At 45.2% G+C, this 25,572-nt stretch overlaps 1 protein-coding gene across 6 annotated transcripts in view; it reads left to right on the forward strand.

Moving 5' to 3' along the window:
- LOC124034020 (amyloid-beta A4 precursor protein-binding family A member 1-like) overlaps positions 1–25,572 on the forward strand; it is a 128,142-nt gene that overhangs the window by 84,069 nt on the left and 18,501 nt on the right. For 4 of the 6 annotated variants that reach the window (XM_046346645.1, XM_046346649.1, XM_046346650.1 and 1 more), the window contains exons 3-4: positions 3,403–5,250; positions 22,915–23,025. In XM_046346645.1, the coding sequence (XP_046202601.1) occupies positions 3,496–5,250; positions 22,915–23,025 (1,866 nt within the window). In that variant the 5' untranslated portion in view covers positions 3,403–3,495. Of the gene's footprint in view, positions 1–1,788; positions 1,882–3,402; positions 5,251–22,914; positions 23,026–25,572 lie in introns of those variants that run through there. The other 2 variants (XM_046346648.1, XM_046346646.1) reach the window with 2 other exon arrangements.

Genomic DNA, 25,572 nt, shown 5'->3' on the forward strand with positions numbered 1-25,572 from the left:
GTGTGTGTGTGTGTGTGTGTGTGTGTGTGTGTGTGTGTGTGTGTGTGTGTGTGTGTGTGTGTGTGTGTGTGTGTGTGTGTGTTTGCGTTTCTGTTTATGACAAGGGTGGTTGTGTGTGTTGGTGTGTATGTCCTTGACAGAGACCAGTTTCCTGTGATTCTCCCGCAGAGAGTGAGAGATGTGTAGACAGACAGACAGGTTGGAGGTCAAAGTGACAGTGGGAATCCTAGCCACAGATCACCACTCCCTGTCATTCCAGCTGGGTCACACCTCACTTCCGAACTGCCCAACCACATCACGATCAAAGGCAGGACAAGAGAGAGGGGTCAAGGTTCATAATGTAGCATTTTCAGGCATTTTAACTGTCATATTTTACTACTGTATGTTCTGATAAGATCTGTAAATTGATGTTCTGACACTTTTTTGGAGGGTGTGAGGAGAGAGGGGAGAAGGGGTGAGCTGAAAGTGGGTGAGGAAGGTGGTGAGAGAGGAGAGTTGTGAGAAGAATGGATGAGGGGGTGAGGAGGATGGGTTCCATACAGTACAGTATAGGAAGAACAGTAAAGAGAATAAAGGGGTGATGAGAACTGAAGGGGTTCCATTATAGTACAGTATAGAGATACTTCAAACCCAGTGATGATCATAAAACATTCATGTAGTATGATCAGCATCCTCCTTCATAGCAGTATACCAGTGCCCTCTAGCATACCAGAGTCCTGCTGTGTTGCCCTGCCTTTGCTTCTGGCATTTACATTTGACATCAGAGGGCACGAGTGTAGGCACAGTACATGGATTAATCTATCTTCGCTTGAGTAACGGCGGTTACATACAGGTAACTGCCAAAATAAAGGAAACACTTAAGTAAATGAGGGATGCAAGGTATATTGAAAGCAGGTGCTTCCACACAGGTGTGGTTCCTGAGTTAATTAAGCAATTAACATCCCATCATGCTTAGGGTGATGTATGAAAATGCTGGGCAGGACATTATTTTGGCCATTATTTTGGCGACCATGGCTCTGCCCCCATATAATGACAATACCCCCATCCACAGGGTACTAGTGGTCACTGAATGGTTGGATGAGCATGAAAACGATGTAAACCATTTGCCATGGCAATCTCATTCACCTGATCTCAACCCAATTGAACACTTATGGGAGATTCTGGAGCGACGCCTGAGACAGGGCTTTCCACCATAGCCATCAACAAAACACCAAATTACTTGTGGAAGAATGGTGTCGCACCCCTCCAATAGGGTTCCAGACACTTGTATAATCTATGCCTAGGTGCATTAAAGCTGTTCTGGCTTGTGGTGGCCCAACGCCACATTAAGACACTTGATGCTGGTGTTTTCATTATTTTGACAGCTATCTGTAGGTGCTCCTTTGCTAGTTGTTCACACTGTATATGGATACAAGTCTGCGTCAGGGACTGATGTGTGTTCAATCAATCACAACAACTATATGTGTGCATGTGCCTCCCTGTGTGTGTATTCATCTAAAAGCAACCTCCTAGATTTACAGAAGATCTTTAACATTCTGTAGTAAGTCAATTGATAGCAGTAAGTCTTACTACTTCAGCAGTTTCTCTCTCTCTCTCTCTCTCTCTCTCTCTCTCTCTCTCTCTCTCTCTCTCTCTCTCTCTCTCTCTCTCTCTCTCTCTCTCTCTCTCTCTCTCTCTCTCTCTCTCTCTCTCTCTCTCTCTCTCTCACACACTCTCTCTCTCTATCCCTCCCTCGCCCTCTGGACTGTCACAGTGTTGTGGTTTCATTCCACCGCAGCCTCTCCTGATGTAGCTACCTTCATTTGGATATACAGCTGTTATGTTTCTCTTTTTTTGTGGACTGCTTCTATCTATATTTTTTCCTCCCTCTTGCTGTTGTGGGTAAGGACTGCCAGGTTCCCGAGGGAGAGGGTGTGTCTGTGTTTGCATGTCTATGTGCGTGTGTTTGAACATGCGTGCGTGCATGAATACACTTGTGTGCGTGTGTCTGTACGTGTGAATGTCAGCCTGCATGCCTGTGCTTGTATGCCTTGTGTGTGTGCCGGCCACACTTCTGTGTGTGCAAGTGTGAGGTGGTTGCTAAGCAGGAACAGAGAGGAGAGGAAAGGTAGTTTCCTTGTTGCTGCAGTCTGAACACCTCACCTAGTTGTTGTCAAGGGAGACTATCACCATGGTTACCACAGATGTGCGCTCTGGCTGTGTGCGTGTGTAGTTTTAGATCCTTTCTTTGCTAATGAGATGGGGTGTTAGCCCTAGACTGACTGATTCCCATGCTTCATTGTGAATGAGAGAAAATCCTTCTCATCTACTCATTATGATTCAACAGAGCCTCTATTCTTATTCTCTGGTGGTCTTCTGCAACCAAATACTAATTGTTGGCAGTTATTAAATTAATATTCATTTTTGATTGATTGACTATAGTAAAGAGTTGGAAAGTGTTTGTGGAATGAAAACATAGGGCTATGATCATTCTATTGAATGCAGTCCAGTGATGATGTCTGATTTAAAAGCTTACATTTAAAGAAAGCTTTGACCAATCTGGGTTATGATATGATTAAAACAGAGGCCCTACATTCCTTTCAATGTTTTACTGAATGTGTGATGTTAGTGGTGGTAGTCATACATCGTTTGGAGTTGATATTTCTCCTCAGAATCATTGCCTGTTACACTTTGATTTCTACTCATGTCAGTTTTCCTCTGGGACTGTGTGTGTGTGTGTGTGTGTGTGTGTGTGTGTGTGTGTGTGTGTGTGTGTGTGTGTGTGTGTGTGTGTGTGTGTGTGTGTGTGTGTGTGTGTGTGTGTGTGTGTGTGTGTGTGTGTGTGTGTGTGTGTGTGTGTGTGTGTGTGTGTGTGTGAGATTGTGGTATTCTCTCTCTTCCAGAGCTGAAGACGTTAGCGCTTACATTCTCTCTCTGTCTGCTGTGGCTCTTGACAGCACAAAGTGGGTCAATGTCACACACACACACGGTGTCTGTACCTGTTTTGTAACCAGCTATAGAACCGGAAGAGAAGAGAGAAGAGGCTAGACCTCCAGGTGGTCTTTATGACAGGAAGAGTCTGGATATGGGGAACGTTCTGTGTGGGTGGCTGTGTGTGTTGGGCCTGGGGAGTGCTCTTTGCAATGAGGGGTGAGGGGAGAAGGAAGGAGCCTCAACAGGTTGCTAAACAAGAAATTCTGAGGTCTATGATCAAGAGTTATCACTGTGGTCCAGCTGTCGCATACTTTATGGCATTAAAGACTCATTACTGTGACTGTTTCACTAATGTAAAACTGTGTTTTTTTTTACTAATAAATAGTTCTTATTGAACTTCCGTCCTCTACGAGTGACTTTAGTACCTTTTGTTGACTATGTTTTAGTTTGTAGTAGCATTGTAACTCTCCTCTCTTACTTTTCTCTCAGAAGCCCTTCCACGGAGCTGCGTTTCTCCCAGACGGCAGGCGATGCATTCCGCCTAGACTCTCCCCCTCGTTCCCCGACCAAACCGAGGCAGCCATGAACCCCGAAGAAGTGGAGCATGGCCAGGAGCTGATTGAGCATGTAGAAGCCGACCTGCCCCCTCCTCAACGCCGTCACCACGACAACCACATTGCCACCAACAACGGTCGACCCCGGCAGCCTAGCAACCACAGTAGTGAAAACAACAACCACCCTGCTCCCCGCTACAGGAGATATAATGAGGCTCCTGGCGCAGGTGGCAGCAGGGTCAGAGGGGCCCCACAACGCAGGTCAACAGAGGAGCCAGAGGCGGAACTTCACCTGGGGGCCCAGTCCCCTCCCCAACCCCAGCAGCAGCAGCAGGCCCAGGGTCAGTCACAGCCCATCTTGCGTCCTGCAGTGACACGTTACCGCAGACAGGGGGACAGCGAGGCCAGGCTCAGAGCACAGCAGCAGAGACACATACAGAGACAGCAGAGAGAGGCTGAGAGAGTACACCAACAACAACAACAACTTCTGCCAGCCCCACAGCCTGTTCACTCTCTACCCCCAGAACGAGAAGAGCCAGAGGAGGATGAGGAGGAGAGAGGGAGGTATAGAGAGAGGGAGACAGAGGGGGATAACTCTGCGTTAGGCCGTTCGGCCAGCACGGAGAGTGCTTTCCACACACACACAGACCGGGCGGAGGGCGACTGCGTCATGGCCCTAGATCTTGAGGCAGAGGACGAGGGCGGTACTTATGAGGTGATGCTTCGCCCAGAGGCGGAGGGATACACAGAGAGCGCTGAGTCAGAGCAGCACCATCCCCACCCTCAGCCCAACCTGAACCTCAACTACCCCCCTCAGCCCCCTCCCTTACCCCGGGAACTCCTACCAGACGTTGGGAGACCCCACAGTCAGGAGGAGGCAGAGGAAATCCTGGACCCTGGTGGTGGTTACTCTAACTACGTTTACACCCAACCTCTCAACCTCCATGGGGGAGGGGCCAGGGTGCCGGGGGGACAGGACAGCAGCGTCGAGGAAGGGATGGAGCCTAAAGACGAGGCATATTCTGAAGCCTACCACTACTCCCTGACAGAACATGTGTATGAGGAGATCAGCGACGCCCCCTCTGCTGCTGCTGCTGAGGGGGCAACTCCTACAAATGCCAATGAGAACCTCCAGCAGAGAAAGGCGGCGTTCCGTCTGTTTGAGGGGGGTGACGGGGGCGGGGACTACTGGCAGCAGGAGGCAGTGGGGTCGAGGCTGCACCACTACGACGAGCGCTCGGACGGCGAGTCAGACAGCCCTGAGAAGGAGGCGGAGTTTGCTCCGTACCCGCGGGCAGACAGCTGTGACCAGGACGGTGAAGAGGACATCAACATGATCGTAACGGAAGTCAGAGAGAGTCCCAGCTCTCAGAGTCTGGAAAGAGCTGCTGCTGGGTTGGGGGAGGGAGGAGACAAAGAAGACATGATGAAAGGAGGAGAGGAAGAGGGAGACTCTTACAACTCCCAATCTGACGCCCCCACAGACTCCAAACATCCAAAGGGAGAGATGGAAAGAGAGGGGGATGAGAGAGAAGGAGAAGGCGTTCCAGCACCAGCAGACAGTCCCTCTGAGGACTCGTCTGGGGTTCGTAACAGTCGTGAGAAAAGAGACGCCATCACCCTGGCCATAAAGGACATCAAAGAGGCCATAGAGGAGGTGAAGACCAGGACGGTGAGGTCACCCTACACCCCTGATGAGCCTAAAGAACCCATCTGGGTGATGAGACAGGACCTGAGTCCCACCGCTGAGTGTTGTGACCTGCAACCCTCACTAGGGGGCGACGTGAGTACTGGTTTGATACAGACTAACACTAGTGGGTGTGTGTTGGTTAGTCACCTCACCTGTGTGTGTGAGTGCGTATGCGCGTGCGTAAATGTGCGTGCATGTGTGTGGTCACCTGACACACTGTAATGAAGCTGGTTGCTTAATAATGATGTAATTCTTATATAAAGATACAGTAGATAGCATCTTGAGTTACAACCTTAGACTGGTCAGGACAGGAAAGAAGAAGGGTCTCTTAATAGTCTGAAGTGGCTTCATTTCCTTCCCTTGTCTTCTTTCTCTATCTTTATTTATATGAAAAGACAAGATAGGTGAGAGCAATATGGAGGATGCTCACTATGAAATTAGCTCGTCTCTCCAGTTCTTTCAAATCAGTACAATAGAAGGAGAGGAGGTAAGGAAAAGAGGAATCAACTTTAGACTATTGAGATACAGCCTAGAAAAGGTTTAGTTGTATTTTGAATGTATTGGATCATGGTCCAGAAAGGCAACAGCAGAAGAGCTGAATAACACATATCCTTCTGGTTTCAAGACCACAAGATTAGACTCCCCCTTCTTCCTCTCTCCCTCATTTATCTTTCTCTTTCCCTCTTTTCTGTCTCACCATCCCCTTCTCACTTCATATCTCTATAATACGTCATCTCCCCTTTTCTCTTCCCTCTCCTCCTCTCCCCTCCTCCTCTCATTATCCCTCTTTCCCTCAGAGGGGTTGTTTGTCACATACAGGTTTTGCTTTCTGAGTGGTGGCTGTGAGGACAAATGATCCTCCTCCCCTCACCGTTTGACTGCTGCAGTAGCTATAGCATGGGTAGGTTGGTTGAATCGTTTGACCAGCGGTCTCATGTCATCAGTATTCCTCCTAGCTCTGTGGTTGCACGCCACCTTTCCTCTCTTAGCTTCTCCACTACACAGTCAGCCTTGCAAATGGAGCTGTCTTGGCCTGCCAGATCTCGACAACCTGACACTGATAAGAGGGGGGAGGGGGTAGAGTGTAGGTTAAGAGAGGAAGAAAGAAAAGGGGAGGATGGAGAAGCGAGCATGAGAGAGAGGGGGAAGAGTCGGAGAGGATTGCTGAATTCCGGAGTGCGAATTATACCGTGACATTCAGGGGTCACTATTTTTTTCACGGGACCTCCTAACATAGGAGGTCCCTTTTCTTTCTTCCTCTCTTCAGAATGTTTTTTTACGGGCCTAATAGTAAAGACGTGTCTTCTTTTATTTTTTATGATACAGAGGTCGACATGTTCATTTAATTTGGAATAAGCTTTTATTTAAAAATGTACCACTGTAGCAGTGCATTTTAAACAAATAGGAGAATAGTTCAATTAGCATTATTTAGAGACCCCCCCCCCCACCCCACCAAAGTTAGACTTTGTTGCATGTAGGGAGACTCCTGTCTCATTCAGGGAGATGGCATGCTGATGTCAAACAAATCAAATCAAATTTGATTTGTCACATGCGCCTTACCGTGAAATTCTTACTTTACAAGCCCTTAAACAACAATGCAGTTCAATAAATAGAGTTAAGAAGATATTTACTAAATAAACTAAAGTAATAAAAAAATACATATATATATATAAAAAATCATCAAGTAACACAAGAAAATTACATAACAATAACCCAACCCCTGTTACAGCGGTTCCGGTACCGAGTCAATGTGCAGGTTAGTCGAGGTCATTTGTAAAGTGAATATGCATAGATGAGTAGCAGAGTGTCAATGTAAATAGTCCGGGTGGCCATTTGATTCATTGTTCAGCAGGGGTAGAAATCTTATGGCTGCAGGGGCACTATTGAGTAGCTTGGATGAAAGGTGCCCAGAGTAAACAGCCTGCTCCTCAGTCTCAGTTGCTAATATATGCATATTATTAGTAGTATTGGATAGAAAACACTCTGAAGTTTCTGAAACTGTTTGAATGATGTCTGTGAGTATAATATAACTCATATGGCAGGCAAAAACCTGAGAAGAAATCCAAACAGGAAGTGAAAAATCTGAGGTTGGTATATTTTCAAACCATTCCCTATTGAAATCCCATTGCGATATGAATGAAGAGGACTTCCACTAGATGTCAACCATCTATAGAAATTTGAATGAGGCTTCTACTGTGTTGTGGGACTGAATAAGAGGGGAATGAATCAGGCTACTGGCAGAGAGCCAGTTCCAGGTCACGTGCACACCGCATGATATCTTCCTGCGTTCCGTTCCTCCTCAAGACACAAAGGAATTCTCCGGTTGGAACATCCTAATGATTGATTCTGTACTTAGTTTGAAATGTTTCTTCAACCTGTAATATAACTTTTTTTGATAGGTGTACCAAACAAAAGTAGCTAATTGGACATAAATAACGGACATTATCGAAAAAATCAAGCATTTATTGTGGACCTGGGATTCCTGGGAGTGCATTCTGATGAAGATCATCAAAGGTAAGGGAATATTTAGCATGTCATTTATGGTTTATGTTGACTCCAACATGGTGGCTAATTTGACTATTGTTCTGAGCGCTGTCTCAGATTATTGCATGGTTTGCTTTTTCCGTAAAGTTTAGAAAAAATCTGACACAGCGGTTGCATTAAGGAGAGGTATATCTATAATTCCATGTGTATAACTTGTATTATCATCTACATTTATGATGAGTATTTCTGTTGAATCGATGTGGCTGTGCAAAATCACTGGATGTTTTTGGAACTGGTGAATGTAACGCGCCAATGTAAACTCAGATTTTTTTTATATAAATATGAACTTTATCAAACAAAACATACATGTATTGTGTAACATAAAGTCCTATGAGTGTCATCTGATGAAGATCATCAAAGGATAGTGATTCATTTTATCTCTATTTGTGCTTTTTGTGACTCCTCTCTTTGGCTGGAAAAATGGCTGTTTTTATTGTGGTGTGGTTTGGTGGTGACCTAACATAATCATTTGTGGTGCTTTCGCTGAAAAACATATTTGAAATCGGACACTGTGGTGGGATTAACAACAAGACTACCTTTAAAACGGTGTAAGGTATAAGGTATGTTTGAGGAATTTTAATTATGAGATTTATGTTGTTTTGAATTTGGCGCCCTGCACTTTCACTGGCTGTTCTCATATCATGCCATTAGCGGGATTGCAGCCCAAAGAGGAGCATTTTGGTCCTAGACTTGGCGCTCCACTTCCTCTGACACCGCCTAGTATATAGGTCCTGTATGTCAGGAAAGGGGGAATACCTAGTCAGTTGTATAACTGAATGCCTTCAACTGAAATGTGTCTTCCGTATTTAACCCAGCCCTTCTGAATCAGAGAGGTCCGGGGGTCTGCCTTAATCGACATCCATGTCTTCGCTACCCGGGGAACAGTGGGTTAACTGCCTTGCTCAGGAGCAGAGCGAACAGAATTTTACCTTGTCAGCTCTGGGATTCAATCCAGCAACCTTTTGGTTATTGGCCCAACACTCTAACCACTAGGCTACCTGCCACCCCTGGGCCATACGCACTACCCTCTGTAGTGCCTTATGGTCAGATGCGAGCAGTTGCCATAACAGGTGGTGATGTAACCGGTCAGGATGCTCTCGATGGTGCAGCTGTATAACCTTTTGAGGATCTGAGGACCCATGCCAAATCTTTTCATTCTCCTGGGGGGAAAAAAGGTGTTGTCGTGCCCTCTTCACAACTTTCTTGGTGTGTTTGGACCATGATAGTTTGTTGGTGATGTTGACACCAAGGAACTTGAAACTCTCGACCCTTCTCCACTTCAGCCCCGTCGATGTTAAAGGGGGCATATCCGGCCCTTCTTTTCCTATAGTCCACGATCAGCTCCTTTGTCTTATTCACATTGAGGGAGAGGTTGTTGTCCTTGCACCACACTGCCAGGCTCTCTGACCTCCTCGCTATAGGCTGTCTCATCGTTGTTGGTGATTAGGCCTACCACTGTTGTGTCGTCAGCAAACTTAATGATGGTGTTGTGCTTGGCCACACAGTCGTGGGTGAACATGTAGTATAGGAGGGGACTGCCTTCATGCACGGTCGGGGACGGGGGCTGGTAATGGTAGGTTGGTGGGTTGAGGTGGTGGGGAGAGGGGGGTGGGGGGTTTACACCACTGGAGCTCTTTACTCTTCTGTATAACTACCCAGGGGGCATAGTAGTGATGAGAGTGACTAGTGGATGGATGGGCACTTTACTACTGTCAAGCTAGCCTGAGAAATCCCCTCCGAGTATAAAAGACATAAGTTCCTCTTCAAAAGGGGAAGGAATGATGGAGCAAGATTCTTTGTACTCACTCAGACCTCTGGAGACAACAATGGACTCATGTCTGGGAGCAGGCAGTCATTTGGGTTTTAGTAGAGTCACGCAACACACACACAAACACATTCAAGCTTATCATATTATCCAAAAGGTGTGCCGCATGAGCGGTGAGCTGAGGTAATGTTTGTTGACTTTTAGTCACAAGAGCCTGACACTGTCTAGAGATGTGAGGAGTTGATGCCATTGTATCAGATCACACGCATCCCCTGAGAAGGTCAAAGCCATCAGCATAGTGGTTTATCACATGCGCGCGCGCACACACACACACACACACACACACACACACACACACACACACACACACACACACACACACACACACACACACACACACACACACACACACACACACACACACACACACACACACACACACACACACACACACACACACACACACAACATTTAACAAACAGAGCCCTGCTAGATTACTGTCTGTCTCCTATCCTGTTGTTGAGACTCATTAATTAGCTCTGTTTGTCTTTGATTAATTTCAGACAGCACAATGTACATCTGGTTTAGAACCAACCACCAGCTCTCATGGAATTGCTGCTGGTACTAACGTTGTTATTGTGAGTGAGTGAGTGAGTGAGAGAGACTCCACTGTATTCACCAATTACACTGAATGAACTATAGGACAGAATATACAAACCCATAACCCAAAAAAGCCTGTTGGGTTGATGGTATCCTAAATGAAATTATAAAATATACAGACCACAAATTCCAATTGGCTATACGTAAACTCTTTAACATCATCCTCACATCCGTACGACAGATTCAATTGCAGCACCTAGATCTTCTGCACAGATTCTGCCAGACCTGGGCCATGACAGTAAATCTCAATAAGACATAAATGATGGTGTTCCAAAAAAGGTCCAGTTGCCAGAACCATGAATACAAATTCCATCTCGACACCGTTGCCCCAGAGCACACAAAAAATATACATACCACGGTCTAAACATCAGCGCCACAGGTAAGACAAGGCAAGAAGGGCCTTCTATGCCATCAAAAGGAACATAACATATGACATACCAATTAGGATCTGGCTAAAAATAGTTGACGTCTGGGGTCGGCTCACCAACCAAGAATTCACTAAATGGGACCAACACCAAATTGAGACTCTGCATGCAGAATTCTGCAAAAATATCCTCTGTGTACAACATAAAACACCAAATAATGCATGCACAGCAGAATTAGGCCGATATCCGCTAATGATCAAAATCCAGAAAAGAGCCGTTAAATTCTACAACCACCTAAAAGGAAGCGATTCCCAAACCTTCCATAACAAAGCCATCACCTACAGAGAAATTAACCTGGAGTAGAGGTCCTTAAGCAAGCTGGCCCTGGGGCTCTGTTCAAACTAAAATGCTATTTGGCCCTAAACAGAGAGTACACAATGGCAGAATATCTGACCACTGTGACTGACCCAAAATCAAGGAAATCTTTGACTATGTACAGACTCAGAGAGCATAGCCTTGCCATTGAGAAAGGCCGCCGTAGGCAGACATGGCTCTCAAGAGAAGACAGGCTATGTGCACACTGCCGTACAAAATTAGGTGGAAACTGAGCTGCACTTCCGAACCTCCTGCCAAATGTATGACCATATTAGAGACACATATTGCACATGTTTCAATCTATTTCACTTAATTTGGCAATTTAAGCATATGTTTTCCATGCCAATAAAGCCCCTTAAATATATTAGAGAGAGAGAGAAAGAGAGATGGGTTAAGACTGTGCTATAATGACATTATGCGTACTGAACTATAGTGTCATTTACTTCTCCGTTCTGGCAGTTTCCCGTTCATCAGAAGGACATGTTACTTTTGCCTTCCCCAGGATTATTTATTTAGTGTAGATGAGAGAGAGAGAGAGAGAGAGAGAGAGAGAGAGAGAGAGAGAGAGAGAGAGAGAGAGAGAGAGAGAGAGGAGAGAAAGAGGGAGAGAGAGAGAGTGAATAATTCAGAGGGTTTCCGATAACATTGAAGAGAGCCTGTTTTCATCCACTGCAGGCCTCTGTCTATACACAAACACACAGACACACACACACCCCTGTGCCTTTCTGACAAGTCCATTGTGAATTCTGATAGCGTGTGAAACAGGAGTAGAGCAGAGCTCAGACTCGGTACCAAGCCACCAGAGACTGTAGATACATTACCACCACAGTACCTTGAGAGAAGGTTAGCTATTTTACCTCATTCAGGTTCTGTAGCCACTAGGTAGTGTCTGTCTGTGTGTGTAAGTTAAGGACAGTCTGTGTCATAGTTTGACCGTTGTTCAGGCTCAAAGTATGGAGAACTTCTGGGATTTCCTGGTAGACCGTCTGCATGAAAACCATGGAAGCCAGGTTTGTTTGGAGTGAACATTAGTGTAGTTTTGGTGGATTTATACCAAACATTCCTCCTATGTTGTTAGGTGTTGGACCAGGACTTATTTTTCTATGGACTGTGGATTCGGGCCAGTTTTCATTGTGGGAATAGTTTTCCCTTCAATTTCTCTTAATGTCTAAAATGTATGACAGGTGAGCTGTATGAATGAAACATCACTGAATATTGTTGAAGAATATTTATGAGTCAACCGAGGTGTGTTTTCTGTGCAGAGAAGTAGCTACTGGAACTATGGGCATTGGGCAATGGAGCATCGATGGATAGGAGCGCCCACATAGATAGAGAATCAATAGACAGGCCATAGATTAGTGCTATATTAATTTCTATGGAATGATAAGCTTCTATTCATCGAGCATTCCAAATAGTGCATCCAATATGGCCGCCGATGTGGTCATTGCTTTGAATCGGAATATCCATTCTGCGAATTGCATTTCTACGAGCTTCCAGAGACAAGATAATGATGTGTGTAAGAACTTTACTGACCTTCACAGAACCCTGACCTCAACCCCATCGAACACCTTTAGGACAAATTGGACCGCCGGCTTCGAGCCAGGCCTGATCACCCAGCATCAGTGCCCGACCTCACTAATGCTCTTGTGGCTGAATGGAAGCAAGCCCTCGCAGCAATGTTCCAACATCTAAACTCAGAAAAAAAGAAATGTCCTCTCACTGTCAACTGTGTTTATTTTCAACAAACTTAACATGTGTAAATATTTCTTTGAACATAACAAGATTCAACAACTGAGACATAAACGGAACATGTTCCACAGATATGCGACTAACAGAAATGGAATAATGTGTCCCTGAACAAAGGGGGTGGGGGGTCAAAATTATTATTATTATTATTATAAAATAAAAAATAACATTCAGTATCTGGTGTGGCCACCAGCTGCATTAAGTACTGCAGTGTATCTCCTCCTCGTGGACTGCACCAGATTTGCCAGTTCTTGCTGTGAGATGTTACCCCACTCTTTCACTAAGGCACCTGCAAGTTCCCGGACATTTCTGGGGGGAATGGACCTAGCCCTCACCCTCCGATCCAACAGGTCCCAGACGTGCTCAATGGGATTGAGATCCGGGCTCTTTGCTGGCCATGGTAGAACACTGACATTCCTGTCTTGCATGAAATCATGCACAGAACGAGCAGTATGGCTGGTGGCATTGTCATGCTGGAGGGTCATGTCAGGATGAGCCTGCAGGAATGGCACCGCATGAGGGAGGAGGATGTCTTCCCTGTAACGCACAGCATTGAAATTGCCTGCATTGACAACAAGCTCAGTCCGATGATGCTGTGACACATCGCCCCAGACCATAACAGACCCTCCACCCCCAAATCGATCCCGCTCCAGAGTACAGGCCTCGGTGTTACGCTCATTCCTTCGACGATAAACGCGAATCCGACCATCGCCCCTGGTGAGACAAAACTGTGACTCGTCAGTGAAGATCACTTTTTGCCAGTCCTGTCTGGTCCAGTGACGGTGGGTTTGTGCCCATAGGCGACGTTGTTGCCGGTGATGTCTGGTTAGGACCTGCCTTACAACAAGCCTACAAGCCCTCAGTCCAGCCTCTCACAACCTATTGCGGACAGTCTGAGCACTGATGGAGGAATTGTGCGTTCCTGGTGTAACTCAGGCAGTTGTTGTTGCCATCCTGTACCTGTCCCGCAGGTGTGATGTTCGGATGTACCGATCCTGTGCAGGTGTTGTTACATGTGGTCTGCCACTGCGAGGATGATCAGCTGTCCGTCCTGTCTCCTGTAGTGCTGTCTTAGGCGTCTCACAGTACGGACATTGCAATTTATTGCCCTGGCCTGATCTGCAGTCCTCATGCCTCCTTGCATCATATCTAAGGCACATTCGCACAGATGAGCAGGGACCCTGGGCATCTTTCTTTTGGTGTTTTTCAGAGTCAGGAGAAAGGCCTCTTTAGTGTCCTAAGTTTTCATAACTGTGACCTTAATTGCCTACCGTCTGTAAGCTGTTAGTGTCTTAACGACCGTTCCACAGGTCCATGTTCATGAATTGTTTATGGTTCATTGAATAAGCATGGGAAACAGTGTTTAAACCCTTTACAATGAAGATCTGGGAAGTTATTTGGATTTTTACTGATTATCTTTGAAAGACAGGATCCTGAAAAGGGGAAGTTTCTTTTTTTGCTGAGTTTAGTTGAAAGCCCTCCCAGAAGAGTGGAGACAGCAAAGGGGTACCAGCTCCATATTAACTTATATTATTTTGGAATGAGATGTAGTGCATTTATATAATATATCTTATTCTACTCTTTTCCCCTCTGGTTTCCCTTCCCTTTCTTTATTTTTTCCTCTCTGTCTCGTTCTTCATCTCGCCTCCTTTCCCCATTTCAATCCCTCTCTCTCTACCCCTCTATCTCTCTCTCCCCTTCTTTTCCTTCTCCTCCTTCTTCTCCTCCTCCGTATCCCCAACTCTCTCTATCCCTCTCTCCCCCTTCTCTCCCCGCTCTCTATTCCCCCTCTTGCTGTCGCTCTCTTTCATTCATATTCAGATTGCTTTATTGGCATGAAATACAATTTGTAGATATTGCCAAAGCAGTATAGTGGTACAGCATTTCAGTAAATACAGTACAATGCAATGAGGATAATGAAATAGTTAATTTCAATAATAATACATATAATAATAATAATAATACACTTGAGAACCGTACCCGACAAGACGTTTCCCCATCACTTCCACTAATTGGGGAGTGAGGAAAATGCTATAAATGAAGAGGACTCAATGTATTTTGAAAGCAGAGTTTTTGAGGATTATAATAACACACATTTGATGTCTATGGTGGCAAAATTGCAAGATTATGTTATAAGGCATTTATTGCATCAAATGTTTTTTATTTTTTCAACAGAATAGAGTATTCTGTTAACTATTGTGTGTGTGTTCTACTGAGGATGGGCCTCTGGGACATAACACTGACAGGAGATTTACGATGTATTTTGGGTGATAAAACCTAAAGAGCATTCCAGAGCACGAGTTAATGTTTCTGTTCTATACCGTACCAGGGAGAGATGGTTCCAGTTTGGAGTCGGAGGACCAGACACTGGTCTATACAATGAAAACTGTTGCCACAGCAGATACTGTCTGCTATGTATTATAGGTATCTTTCATACACATCTTAACCTTGTGACCCATTCTATACATCTGTTGTTTGTCATGTAGGTTGAAAGGGGTGTAGTCTATAAAATATCTTTGTACTTTTGTCTCGCCGCTCTCAACGGATCATCAGAAACGGTGATTCATCGCCAAGTCATTGCTATTGCAAAGCTCTCACTGTTAAAGATTTAGCTTAAGTATGACTCTGACTTGTGTGATAAGTTTGTCTCTCATTTGATAGTAAAGAAATGAACCACCACATTTCATACAAGCAAGCCAAACACCCGTCCAAATGTGCACTTCACATTTCCATATCATAAAACTCATGTCATGTACAGTGTCAACGCTTTTTTAGCACTATGTTTGATGTACAGTTACAAGATGACATGGCATCATATCCTGGCCTGTTCTGAACAGAAGGAGCCTATGTTTGTCTATTGTGAAGAACACGCACCTGAATGCACTAATGAATCCTTTCTCTGTGTATCAAAAATGACGATTTGCTTCTCTGAATTACCTTGTGAAAGCCCTACAGTAACACTCTAAGATCATATTTTATAACTTAAGCTAGTCACGTTGGCAATTGAACAGAACAAGCTTTCAATCGATGCCCACCTGATCCAGATTGCGATTTATAATGAGCCGTTTTTATGGGTTTGCGTAAACAAGCAACAATAATTGTGTGATGGCGGAGATGCAGGGTTGTGTTCCAAACAAAACAACTAGAAGTGTGCTTTGCTCTAGTTCCTCAACGGCACAGCTAGGAGAGATCAAAAAACACCTTTAGTTGAAGACTCTTCTTTGAGTCATAAAAGTGCATTGAAATTACTTAGGAACTGTGCACACAGAGAGGAGTGTGGCCACTTGGAGACACCAGTTAGTCCTCTCACTCAAACCCTCGTAATTGTTTTGTCTTATGTTGCACCTACAGTACCCCACATTTACCACGAATATAGCAAAAAGTACAGTAAACGTAAAATTCACATTAGATCAATAGTGTAATGTTTGGATTCAGTCTTGTGTCAGATGGACTGTTGTGCCTGTAACTTTGGTCTAATAATTTCCCCATAATCTCCAAACTGTTTTAATTGCTTCCATGCTTGTGCATGCATTTGCTTTTCATATTTCTTCTGTAAGAAACATTTCAATTTACCCTATCTATATAGGCCAATTCCCACAAGTGTAAAGGGTTCAGACAGTCTCTGGCTGTCGATATCCCAGAGCTGTTTTACACGGCTATCCAGCCATGTCTTGTATATACATTTTGATTGAGCTGTGAAGCTTTGCGTAGCGTTGGTGACATCAAAGGCATGAGCTGTAGTTTTATTTTTATTTATTTTTTACATGTAAGCACATCGTTAGCTTTTAACTTTTTTCAATTACATAAATGCTTTAAAATTCTCAAAAAGTGATGTAAACTGATGAAGATTATTCATAGGAAAAAAAACGTATAAAATCTCCTAATCCTGTGTTTATCACAGACCTTATTTTCTGCATTTATCCAAATACCCTCCAAGAACCCAATTCATTTCTTCACAGGCTTTGCCCAACGAGCCATGGTGGAGCCTCTGTAAACCCTCTGTAAAGTGCCTACAAAAGAAGCCATACAATTGCTCTCAATGGTTGTTGGGGTTTAATTCGTCTGCTAAATGACTAAATATCAATGTAATTTGTCGCTTTTTATATGGGGGTTTTGAACCCTTGGTTCCAAGTACCAGGGAAGCAGCCACTCTCCAAATCCTGGTTGAATAGTTTTAATTAGGCATCCTGCAGCTCAGGAGCACTGTGTTTAACCATTTCATTCCTGATGCTGTCAGGGCCACATGCCTTTCCAGGTTTTAAGGCTTGTATGTTTGAAAGTTCAGCTCGTGTAATTTGGTAGTCAATTGGGTTCTGGTTGTTTTTAATGAGGTTTTTCTTGGATATCTCTTTGTTTTAAAGTAAGGTCTTCTTATGATATTATTCCATAGAGACTTTCAAAATAATCTTTCCAGATGTTGTCATGTTTTGTCTTATATTGTCTTGTCATTTTGCTTTTCCTTCTGTTCGTTTTCCCCCTGCTGGTCTTTTTAGGTTCGTTCCCTTTTTTCTCTCTCCCTCCCTCTCTCTCTTCTCTCTATCGTTCCGTTCCTGCTCCCAGCTGTTCCTATTCCCCTAATCAATCATTTAGTCTTTCCACACCTGTTCCCTATCTTTTCCCCTGATTAGAGTCCCTATTTCTCCCCTTGTTTTCCGTTTCTGTCCTGTCGGATCCTTGTATATTGTTCACCGTGCTGTGTCTTTGTATCGCCCTGTCGTGTCGTGTTTCCCTCAGATGCTGCGTGGTGAGCAGGTGTCTGAGTCTGCTATGGTCAAGTGCCTTCCCGAGGCAACCTACAGTTTATGATCGAGTCTCCAGTCTGTTCTCGTCATTACGAGTGGAATTGTTTTTTATGCTTTATTTACCGCTCCGATTTGTCTAGGAGTATTGCATATTTCCTTTACTGGATTAAAGACTCTGTTTTCGCCAAGTCGCTTTTGGGTCCTCATTCACCAGCATAACAGAAGGATCCGACCAAAGAATGGACCCAGCGACTACAGACTCTCGTAACACTGCCGTCGAGATCCAAGGAGCCATGCTCGGCAGACACGAGCAGGAATTGTCTGCTGCTCGTCATGCCGTGGAGAACCTGGCCGCTCAGGTTTCCGACCTCTCTGGACAGTTCCAGAGTCTTCGTCTCGTGCCACCTGTTACTTCCTGGTCTGCCGAGCCTCCGGAACCTAGGGTTAATAACCCACCTTGTTACTCCGGGCAGCCCACGGAGTGCCGCTCCTTTCTCACCCAGTGTGATATTGTGTTCTCTCTCCAACCCAACACATACTCTAGAGAGAGAGCTCGGGTTGCTTACGTCATATCACTCCTTACTGGCCGGGCTCGAGAGTGGGGTTAAAGATGAGATTCTCTCCCGGGAGGTTCCTTCCAGTGTGGACTCTTTGATTGCTCTCGCCATCCGCATAGAACGACGGGTAGATCTTCGTCACCAAGCTCGTGGAAGAGAGCTCGCGTCAACGGTGTTTCCCTGCTCCGCATCGCAACCATCTCCCTCCTCTGGCTCAGAGACTGAGCCCATGCAGCTGGGAGGTATTCGCATCTCGACTAAGGAGAGGGAACGGAGGATCACCAACCGCCTGTGCCTCTATTGCGGACTTGCTGGACATTTTGTCAATTCATGTCCAGTAAAAGCCAGAGCTCATCAGTAAGCGGAGGGCTACTGGTGAGCGCTACTACTCAGGTCTCTCCATCTAGATCCTGTACTACTATGTCGGTCCATCTACGCTGGACCGGTTTGGGTGCCACATGCAGTGCCTTGATAGACTCTGGGGCTGAGGGTTGTTTCATGGACGAAGCATGGGCTCGGAAACATGACATTCCTTTCAGACAGTTAGACAAGCCTACGCCCATGTTCGCCTTAGATGGTAGTCATCTTCCCAGTATCAGATTTGAGACACTACCTTTAACCCTCACAGTATCTGGTAACCACAGTGAGACTATTTCCTTTTTGATTTTTCGTTCACCTTTTACACCTGTTGTTTTGGGTCATCCCTGGCTAGTATGTCATAATCCTTCTATTAATTGGTCTAGTAATTCTATCCTATCCTGGAACGTTTCTTGTCATGTGAAGTGTTTAATGTCTGCCATCCCTCCCGTTTCTTCTGTCCCCACTTCTCAGGAGGAACCTGGCGATTTGACAGGAGTGCCGGAGGAATATCATGATCTGCGCACCGTCTTCAGTCGGTCCCGAGCCAACTCCCTTCCTCCTCACCGGTCGTATGATTGTAGTATTGATCTCCTTCCGGGGACCACTCCTCCTCGGGGTAGACTATACTCTCTGTCGGCTCCCGAACGTAAGGCTCTCGAGGATTATTTGTCTGTGTCTCTTGACGCCGGTACCATAGTGCCTTCTTCCTCTCCGGCCGGGGCGGGGTTTTTTTGTTAAGAAGAAGGACGGTACTCTGCGCCCTGCGTGGATTATCGAGGGCTGAATGACATAACGGTTAAGAATCGTTATCCGCTTCCCCTTATGTCATCAGCCTTCGAGATTCTGCAGGGAGCCAGGTGCTTTACTAAGTTGGACCTTCGTAACGCTTACCATCTCGTGCGCATCAGAGAGGGGGACGAGTGGAAAACGGCGTTTAACACTCCGTTAGGGCATTTTGAGTACCGGGTTCTGCCGTTTGGTCTCGCCAATGCGCCAGCTGTTTTTCAGGCATTAGTTAATGATGTTCTGAGAGACATGCTGAACATCTTTGTTTTTGTCTACCTTGACGATATCCTGATTTTTTCACCGTCACTCGAGATTCATGTTCAACACGTTCGACGTGTTCTCCAGCGCCTTTTAGAGAATTGTCTCTACGTGAAGGCTGAGAAGTGCTCTTTTCATGTCTCCTCCGTTACTTTTCTCGGTTCCGTTATTTCCGCTGAAGGCATTCAGATGGATTCCGCTAAGGTCCAAGCTGTCAGTGAGTGGCCCGTTCCAAGATCACGTGTCGAGTTGCAGCGCTTTCTAGGTTTCGCTAATTTCTATCGGCGTTTCATTCGTAATTTCGGTCAAGTTGCTGCCCCTCTCACAGCTCTTACTTCTGTCAAGACGTGTTTTAAGTGGTCCGGTTCCGCCCAGGGAGCTTTTGATCTTCTAAAAGAACGTTTTACGTCCGCTCCTATCCTCGTTACTCCTGACGTCACTAGACAATTCATTGTCGAGGTTGACGCTTCAGAGGTAGGCGTGGGAGCCATTCTATCCCAGCGCTTCCAGTCTGACGATAAGGTTCATCCTTGCGCTTATTTTTCTCATCGCCTGTCACCATCTGAACGCAACTATGATGTGGGTAACCGCGAACTGCTCGCCATCCGCTTAGCCCTAGGCGAATGGCGACAGTGGTTGGAGGGGGCGACCGTTCCTTTTGTCGTTTGGACAGACCATAATAACCTTGAGTACATCCGTTCTGCCAAACGACTTAATGCTCGTCAAGCTCGTTGGGCGTTGTTTTTCGCTCGTTTCGAGTTTGTGATTTCTTACCGTCCGGGTAGCAAGAACACCAAGCCTGATGCCTTATCCCGTCTTTTTAGTTCTTCTGTGGCTTCTACTGATCCCGAGGGGATTCTTCCTTATGGGCGTGTTGTCGGGTTGACAGTCTGGGGAATTGAAAGACAGGTTAAGCAAGCACTCACGCACACTGCGTCGCCGCGCGCTTGTCCTAGTAACCTTCTTTTCGTTCCTGTTTCTACTCGTCTGGCTGTTCTTCAGTGGGCTCACTCTGCCAAGTTAGCTGGTCATCCCGGTGTTCGAGGCACTCTTGCTTCTATTCGCCAGCGCTTTTGGTGGCCGACTCAGGAGCGTGACATGCGCCGTTTCGTGGCTGCTTGTTCGGACTGCGCGCAGACTAAGTCAGGTAACTCTCCTCCTGCCGGTCGTCTCAGACCGCTTCCCATTCCTTCTCGACCATGGTCTCACATCGCCCTAGACTTCATTACCGGTCTGCCTTTGTCTGCGGGGAAGACTGTGATTCTTACGGTTGTCGATAGGTTCTCTAAGGCGGCACATTTCATCCCCCTCGCTAAACTTCCTTCCGCTAAGGAGACGGCACAAATCATCATCGAGAATGTGTTCAGAATTCATGGCCTCCCGTTAGACGCCGTTTCAGACAGAGGCCCGCAATTCACGTCACAGTTTTGGAGGGAGTTCTGTCGTTTGATTGGTGCGTCCGTCAGTCTCTCTTCCGGGTTTCATCCCCAGTCTAACGGTCAAGCAGAGAGGGCCAATCAGACGATTGGTCGCATACTACGCAGCCTTTCTTTCAGAAACCCTGCATCTTGGGCAGAACAGCTCCCCTGGGCAGAATACGCTCACAACTCGCTTCCTTCGTCTGCTACCGGGTTATCTCCGTTTCAGAGTAGTCTGGGTTACCAGCCTCCTCTGTTCTCATCCCAGCTTGCCGAGTCCAGCGTTCCCTCCGCTCAAGCGTTTGTCCAACGTTGTGAGCGCACCTGGAGGAGGGTGAGGTCTGCACTTTGCCGTTACAGGGCACAGACTGTGAGAGCCGCCAATAAACGTAGGATTAAGAGTCCAAGGTATTGTTGCGGCCAGAGAGTGTGGCTTTCCACTCGCAACCTTCCTCTTACGACAGCTTCTCGTAAGTTGACTCCGCGGTTCATTGGTCCGTTCCGTGTCTCCCAGGTCGTCAATCCTGTCGCTGTGCGACTGCTTCTTCCGCGACATCTTCATCGCGTCCATCCTGTCTTCCATGTCTCCTGTGTCAAGCCCTTTCTTCGCACCCCCGTTCGTCTTCCCTCCCCCCTCCCGTCCTTGTCGAGAGCGCACCTATTTACAAGGTACGTAGGTTCATGGACATGCGTTCTCGGGACGGGGTCAACAATACTTAGTGGATTGGGAGGGTTACGGTCCTGAGGAGAGGAGTTGGGTTCCGTCTCGGGACGTGCTGGACCGTTCACTGATTGATGATTTCCTCCGTTGCCGCCAGGATTCCTCCTCGAGTGCGCCAGGAGGCGCTCGGTGAGTGGGGGGTACTGTCATGTTTTGTCTTATATTGTCTTGTCATTTTGCTTTTCCTTCTGTTCGTTTTCCCCCTGCTGGTCTTTTTAGGTTCGTTCCCTTTTTCTCTCTCCCTCCCTCTCTCTCTTCTCTCTATCGTTCCGTTCCTGCTCCCAGCTGTTCCTATTCCCCTAATCAATCATTTAGTCTTTCCACACCTGTTCCCTATCTTTTCCCCTGATTAGAGTCCCTATTTCTCCCCTTGTTTTCCGTTTCTGTCCTGTCGGATCCTTGTATATTGTTCACCGTGCTGTGTCTTTGTATCGCCCTGTCGTGTCGTGTTTCCCTCAGATGCTGCGTGGTGAGCAGGTGTCTGAGTCTGCTACGGTCAAGTGCCTTCCCGAGGCAACCTACAGTTTATGATCGAGTCTCCAGTCTGTTCTCGTCATTACGAGTGGAATTGTTTTTATGCTTTATTTACCGCTCCGATTTGTCTAGGAGTATTGCATATTTCCTTTACTGGATTAAAGACTCTGTTTTCGCCAAGTCGCTTTTGGGTCCTAATTCACCTGCATAACAGATGTTGCCTAGATCATTCTTCTGTTCTCCTTTTAAGCCACTCCATTACTCCCAGAACTGGTTTTCATAGTTTTCAAAATGCTTCCGTTTCTTACATCTTAGGTTTTGTTTGTATTCTTTAAATGTACCACAATATTCTTGCTGAATCTTGTGGTTGGTAATGTTTTTTATTTGATAAATATTCTTGAGTTTACACTCGGAATCTAACCATTTCTCTTTTGAGGTTTTCAACTAGAATGCTTTTCATTTTGTATAAATGTGTTTTTGTGGCAGCTATCAAAGCCAAATTTAAGTCAGGGAGGTTTGGGCTATATGTACTCGAAAGGAAATCATTGATACAGGTTGTCCAAATGTCCAAATACTGTATATGTTTATTACCCTATGGGTCTACACAGTCAGGTTCGGAACTTGTTCTAGCATTAAAATCCCAACACGAAAGCACATTTCCATCAGCTTGGAACTGGTTGGTTTCTCTTTGGAAATGATCATAAAACTGATATTGAGTGAGAAGCATAGACTGCACATACAGTACATGTAAATGATTGGTCACTAAGGACTGTGCTTTTGTTGAGTTTGAACCAAATGTGGGTGTTACCCTTATTGATTTGGTTCAGTGAAAGGTCTTGTATACCATATGACCAATCTTTCCACGGCCCTGCTCTGTTTTATGTTTTTATGTTTTTATGTTTGAATGATGGAAGTAAAATGAGCTTTCTCTCTATCTCTCTCTCTATTCATTTCTCTCTCTTCCTCTCCTCACTCTCTCTCTCTAGTCTCCAGGTTCAGACTCTCAGGCCTCTCCTCAGGGGGCGGAGTCTTCAATCCGGACACCCATGCTTGAAGGGAGTGAAAGCTTCGAGTCTCCACCGCTTTCCACTAAAGAGGTGTTTTTGTGTGGATGTATATACCCATGTTATGATACTTACCAGGCATTGTGACAAATCAAAATGTCACTGCATATAGGACCGTTGCGGTGACCATATTACCGCAACACCGGCAGTCATGTCATGAACACAGTCAAATTCCACATAAACGTTGAGTCATGGTAATCTCCTATTATGCACTCTGGACATGCTTTGGCAGTACCCAAATCACTAACAACCATCAGGTCGCTAATGGTCTAGCACTCAGAGCTCTTATTGTCCCTCTAACCACACTGAGACCAATGGGAAAATCAATGGAAAATAACATCAAACACTTATTTTTTAAATGTTATTTAACCTTTATTTAAGTCAATGCATACGCATGTCTAAATGCAGTTGAAGTCGGACGTTTACATACACTTAGGTTGGAGTCATTAAAACTCATTTTCAACCACTCCACAAATTTCTTGTTAACAAACTATAGTTTTGAAAAATCAATTAGGATATCTACTTTGTGCATGACATAAGTAATTTTTCCAGAAATTGTTTACAGGCAGATTATTTCACTTAAAATTCACTGTAATTCCAGTCGGTCAGGAGTTTACATACACTAAGTTGACTGGGCCTTTAAACAACTTGGAAAATTCCAGAAAATGATGCTTGGCTTTAGAAGCTTCTGATAAGCTAATTGACATCATTTGAGTCAATTGGATGTGTATCTGTGGATGTAGTATTTCAAGGCCTTACCTTCAAACTCAGTGCCTCTTTGCTTGACATCATGGGAAAATCAAAAGAAATCAGACAAGGCCTCAGAAAAAAATGTGTAGCCCTCTTACAAGTCTGGTTCATCCTTGGGAGCAATTTTCAAACGCCTGAAGGTTCCACTTTCATCTGTACAAACAATAGTACGCAAGTATGAAAACCATGGGACCATGCAGCCGTCATACCACTCAGGAAGGAGACGGGTTCTGTCTCCTAGAGAACGTACTTTGGTGCAAAAAGTGCAAATCAATCCCAGAACAGCAGCAAAGGACCTTGTGGAGATGCTGGAGGAAACAGGTACAAAAGTATCTATATCCACAGTAAAACAAGTCCTATATCGACATAACCTGAAAGGCCGCTCAGCAAGGAAGAAGCCGCTGCTCCAAAACCGCCATAAAAAAGCCAGATTACGGTTTGCAACTGCACATGGGGGCAAAGATCACACTTTTTGTCCTGTGGTCTGATGAAACAAAAATATAACTGTTTGGCTATGATGACCATCGTTATGTTTGTAGGATAAAGGGGGAGGCTTGCAAGCTGAAGAACACCATCCCAACCGTGAAGCACAGGGGTGGCAACATCATGGTATAGGGGTGGCAACATCATGTTGTGGGGGAGCTTTGCTGTAGGAGGGACTGGTGCACTTCACAAATTAGATGGCAACAATCAGGAAGTTAAAGCTTGGTCGCAAATGGGTCTACCAAATGGACAATGACCCCAAGCATACTTCCACATTTGTGGCAAAATGGCCTAAGCACAACAAAGTCAAGGTATTGGAGTGGCCATCACAAAACCCTGACCTCAATCCTATAGAAAATTTGTGGGCAGAACTGAAAAAGTATGTGCGAGCAAGGCGGCCTATAAACCTGACTCAGTTACACCAGCTCTGTCAGGAGGAATGGGCCAAAATTCACCCAACTTATTGTGGGAAGCTTGTGGAAGGCTACCCAAAACGTTTGACCCAAGTTAAGCAATGTAAAGGCAATTCTACCAAATACTAATTGAGTGTATGTAAACTTCTGACCCACCGGGAATGTGATGAAAGAAATAAATAAAAGCTTAAATAAATAATTATCCTCTATTATTCTGACATTTCATATTCTTAAAATAAATTGGTGATCCTAACTGGCCTAAGACAGGGAATTTTTACTATGATTAAATGTCAGGAATTGTGAAAAACTGAGTTTAAAAGTATTTGGCTAAGGTGTATGTAAACTTCCGACTTCAACTGTATGAGCCCAAGTCACCCCCAAAAAACAGAATTAAAATAATGATTGTGCTGTTATACAATACATATCCTAATAGTCTATCACATATTAGCATGGCAAAAAACTGGTCTAGCCTATACTCTGAAATTAAACATATTCTAGTAATCACCTTAGAATGTGGACTGTATTATTATGCATACTTGATGGACTGGTTGGCTTAAATTACGCTCAAAACTGTAACGGCGTTCTTCGTTTGTCGAAAGAGAGTCGGACCGAAATGCAGCGTGGTGGTTACTCATGTCTTTAATGAAGAAAAACGGAACGATACATGAAATAACTAATAAATACAAAAACAACAAAAGGAACGTGAAACCTATTACAGCCTATCTGGTGAACACTACACAGAGACAGGAACAATCACCCACGAAATACAATGTGAAACCCAGGCTACCTAAATACGGTTCCCAATCAGAGACAACGAGAATCACCTGACTGATTGAAAACCGCCTCAGGCAGCCAAGCCTATGCAACACCCCTACTCAGCCGCAATCCCAATAACTACAAAACCCCAATACGAAATACCACAAAATAAACCCAT

This window comes from Oncorhynchus gorbuscha, linkage group LG04, assembly GCF_021184085.1.
Source record: "Oncorhynchus gorbuscha isolate QuinsamMale2020 ecotype Even-year linkage group LG04, OgorEven_v1.0, whole genome shotgun sequence".
Taxonomy (NCBI): domain Eukaryota; kingdom Metazoa; phylum Chordata; class Actinopteri; order Salmoniformes; family Salmonidae; genus Oncorhynchus; species Oncorhynchus gorbuscha.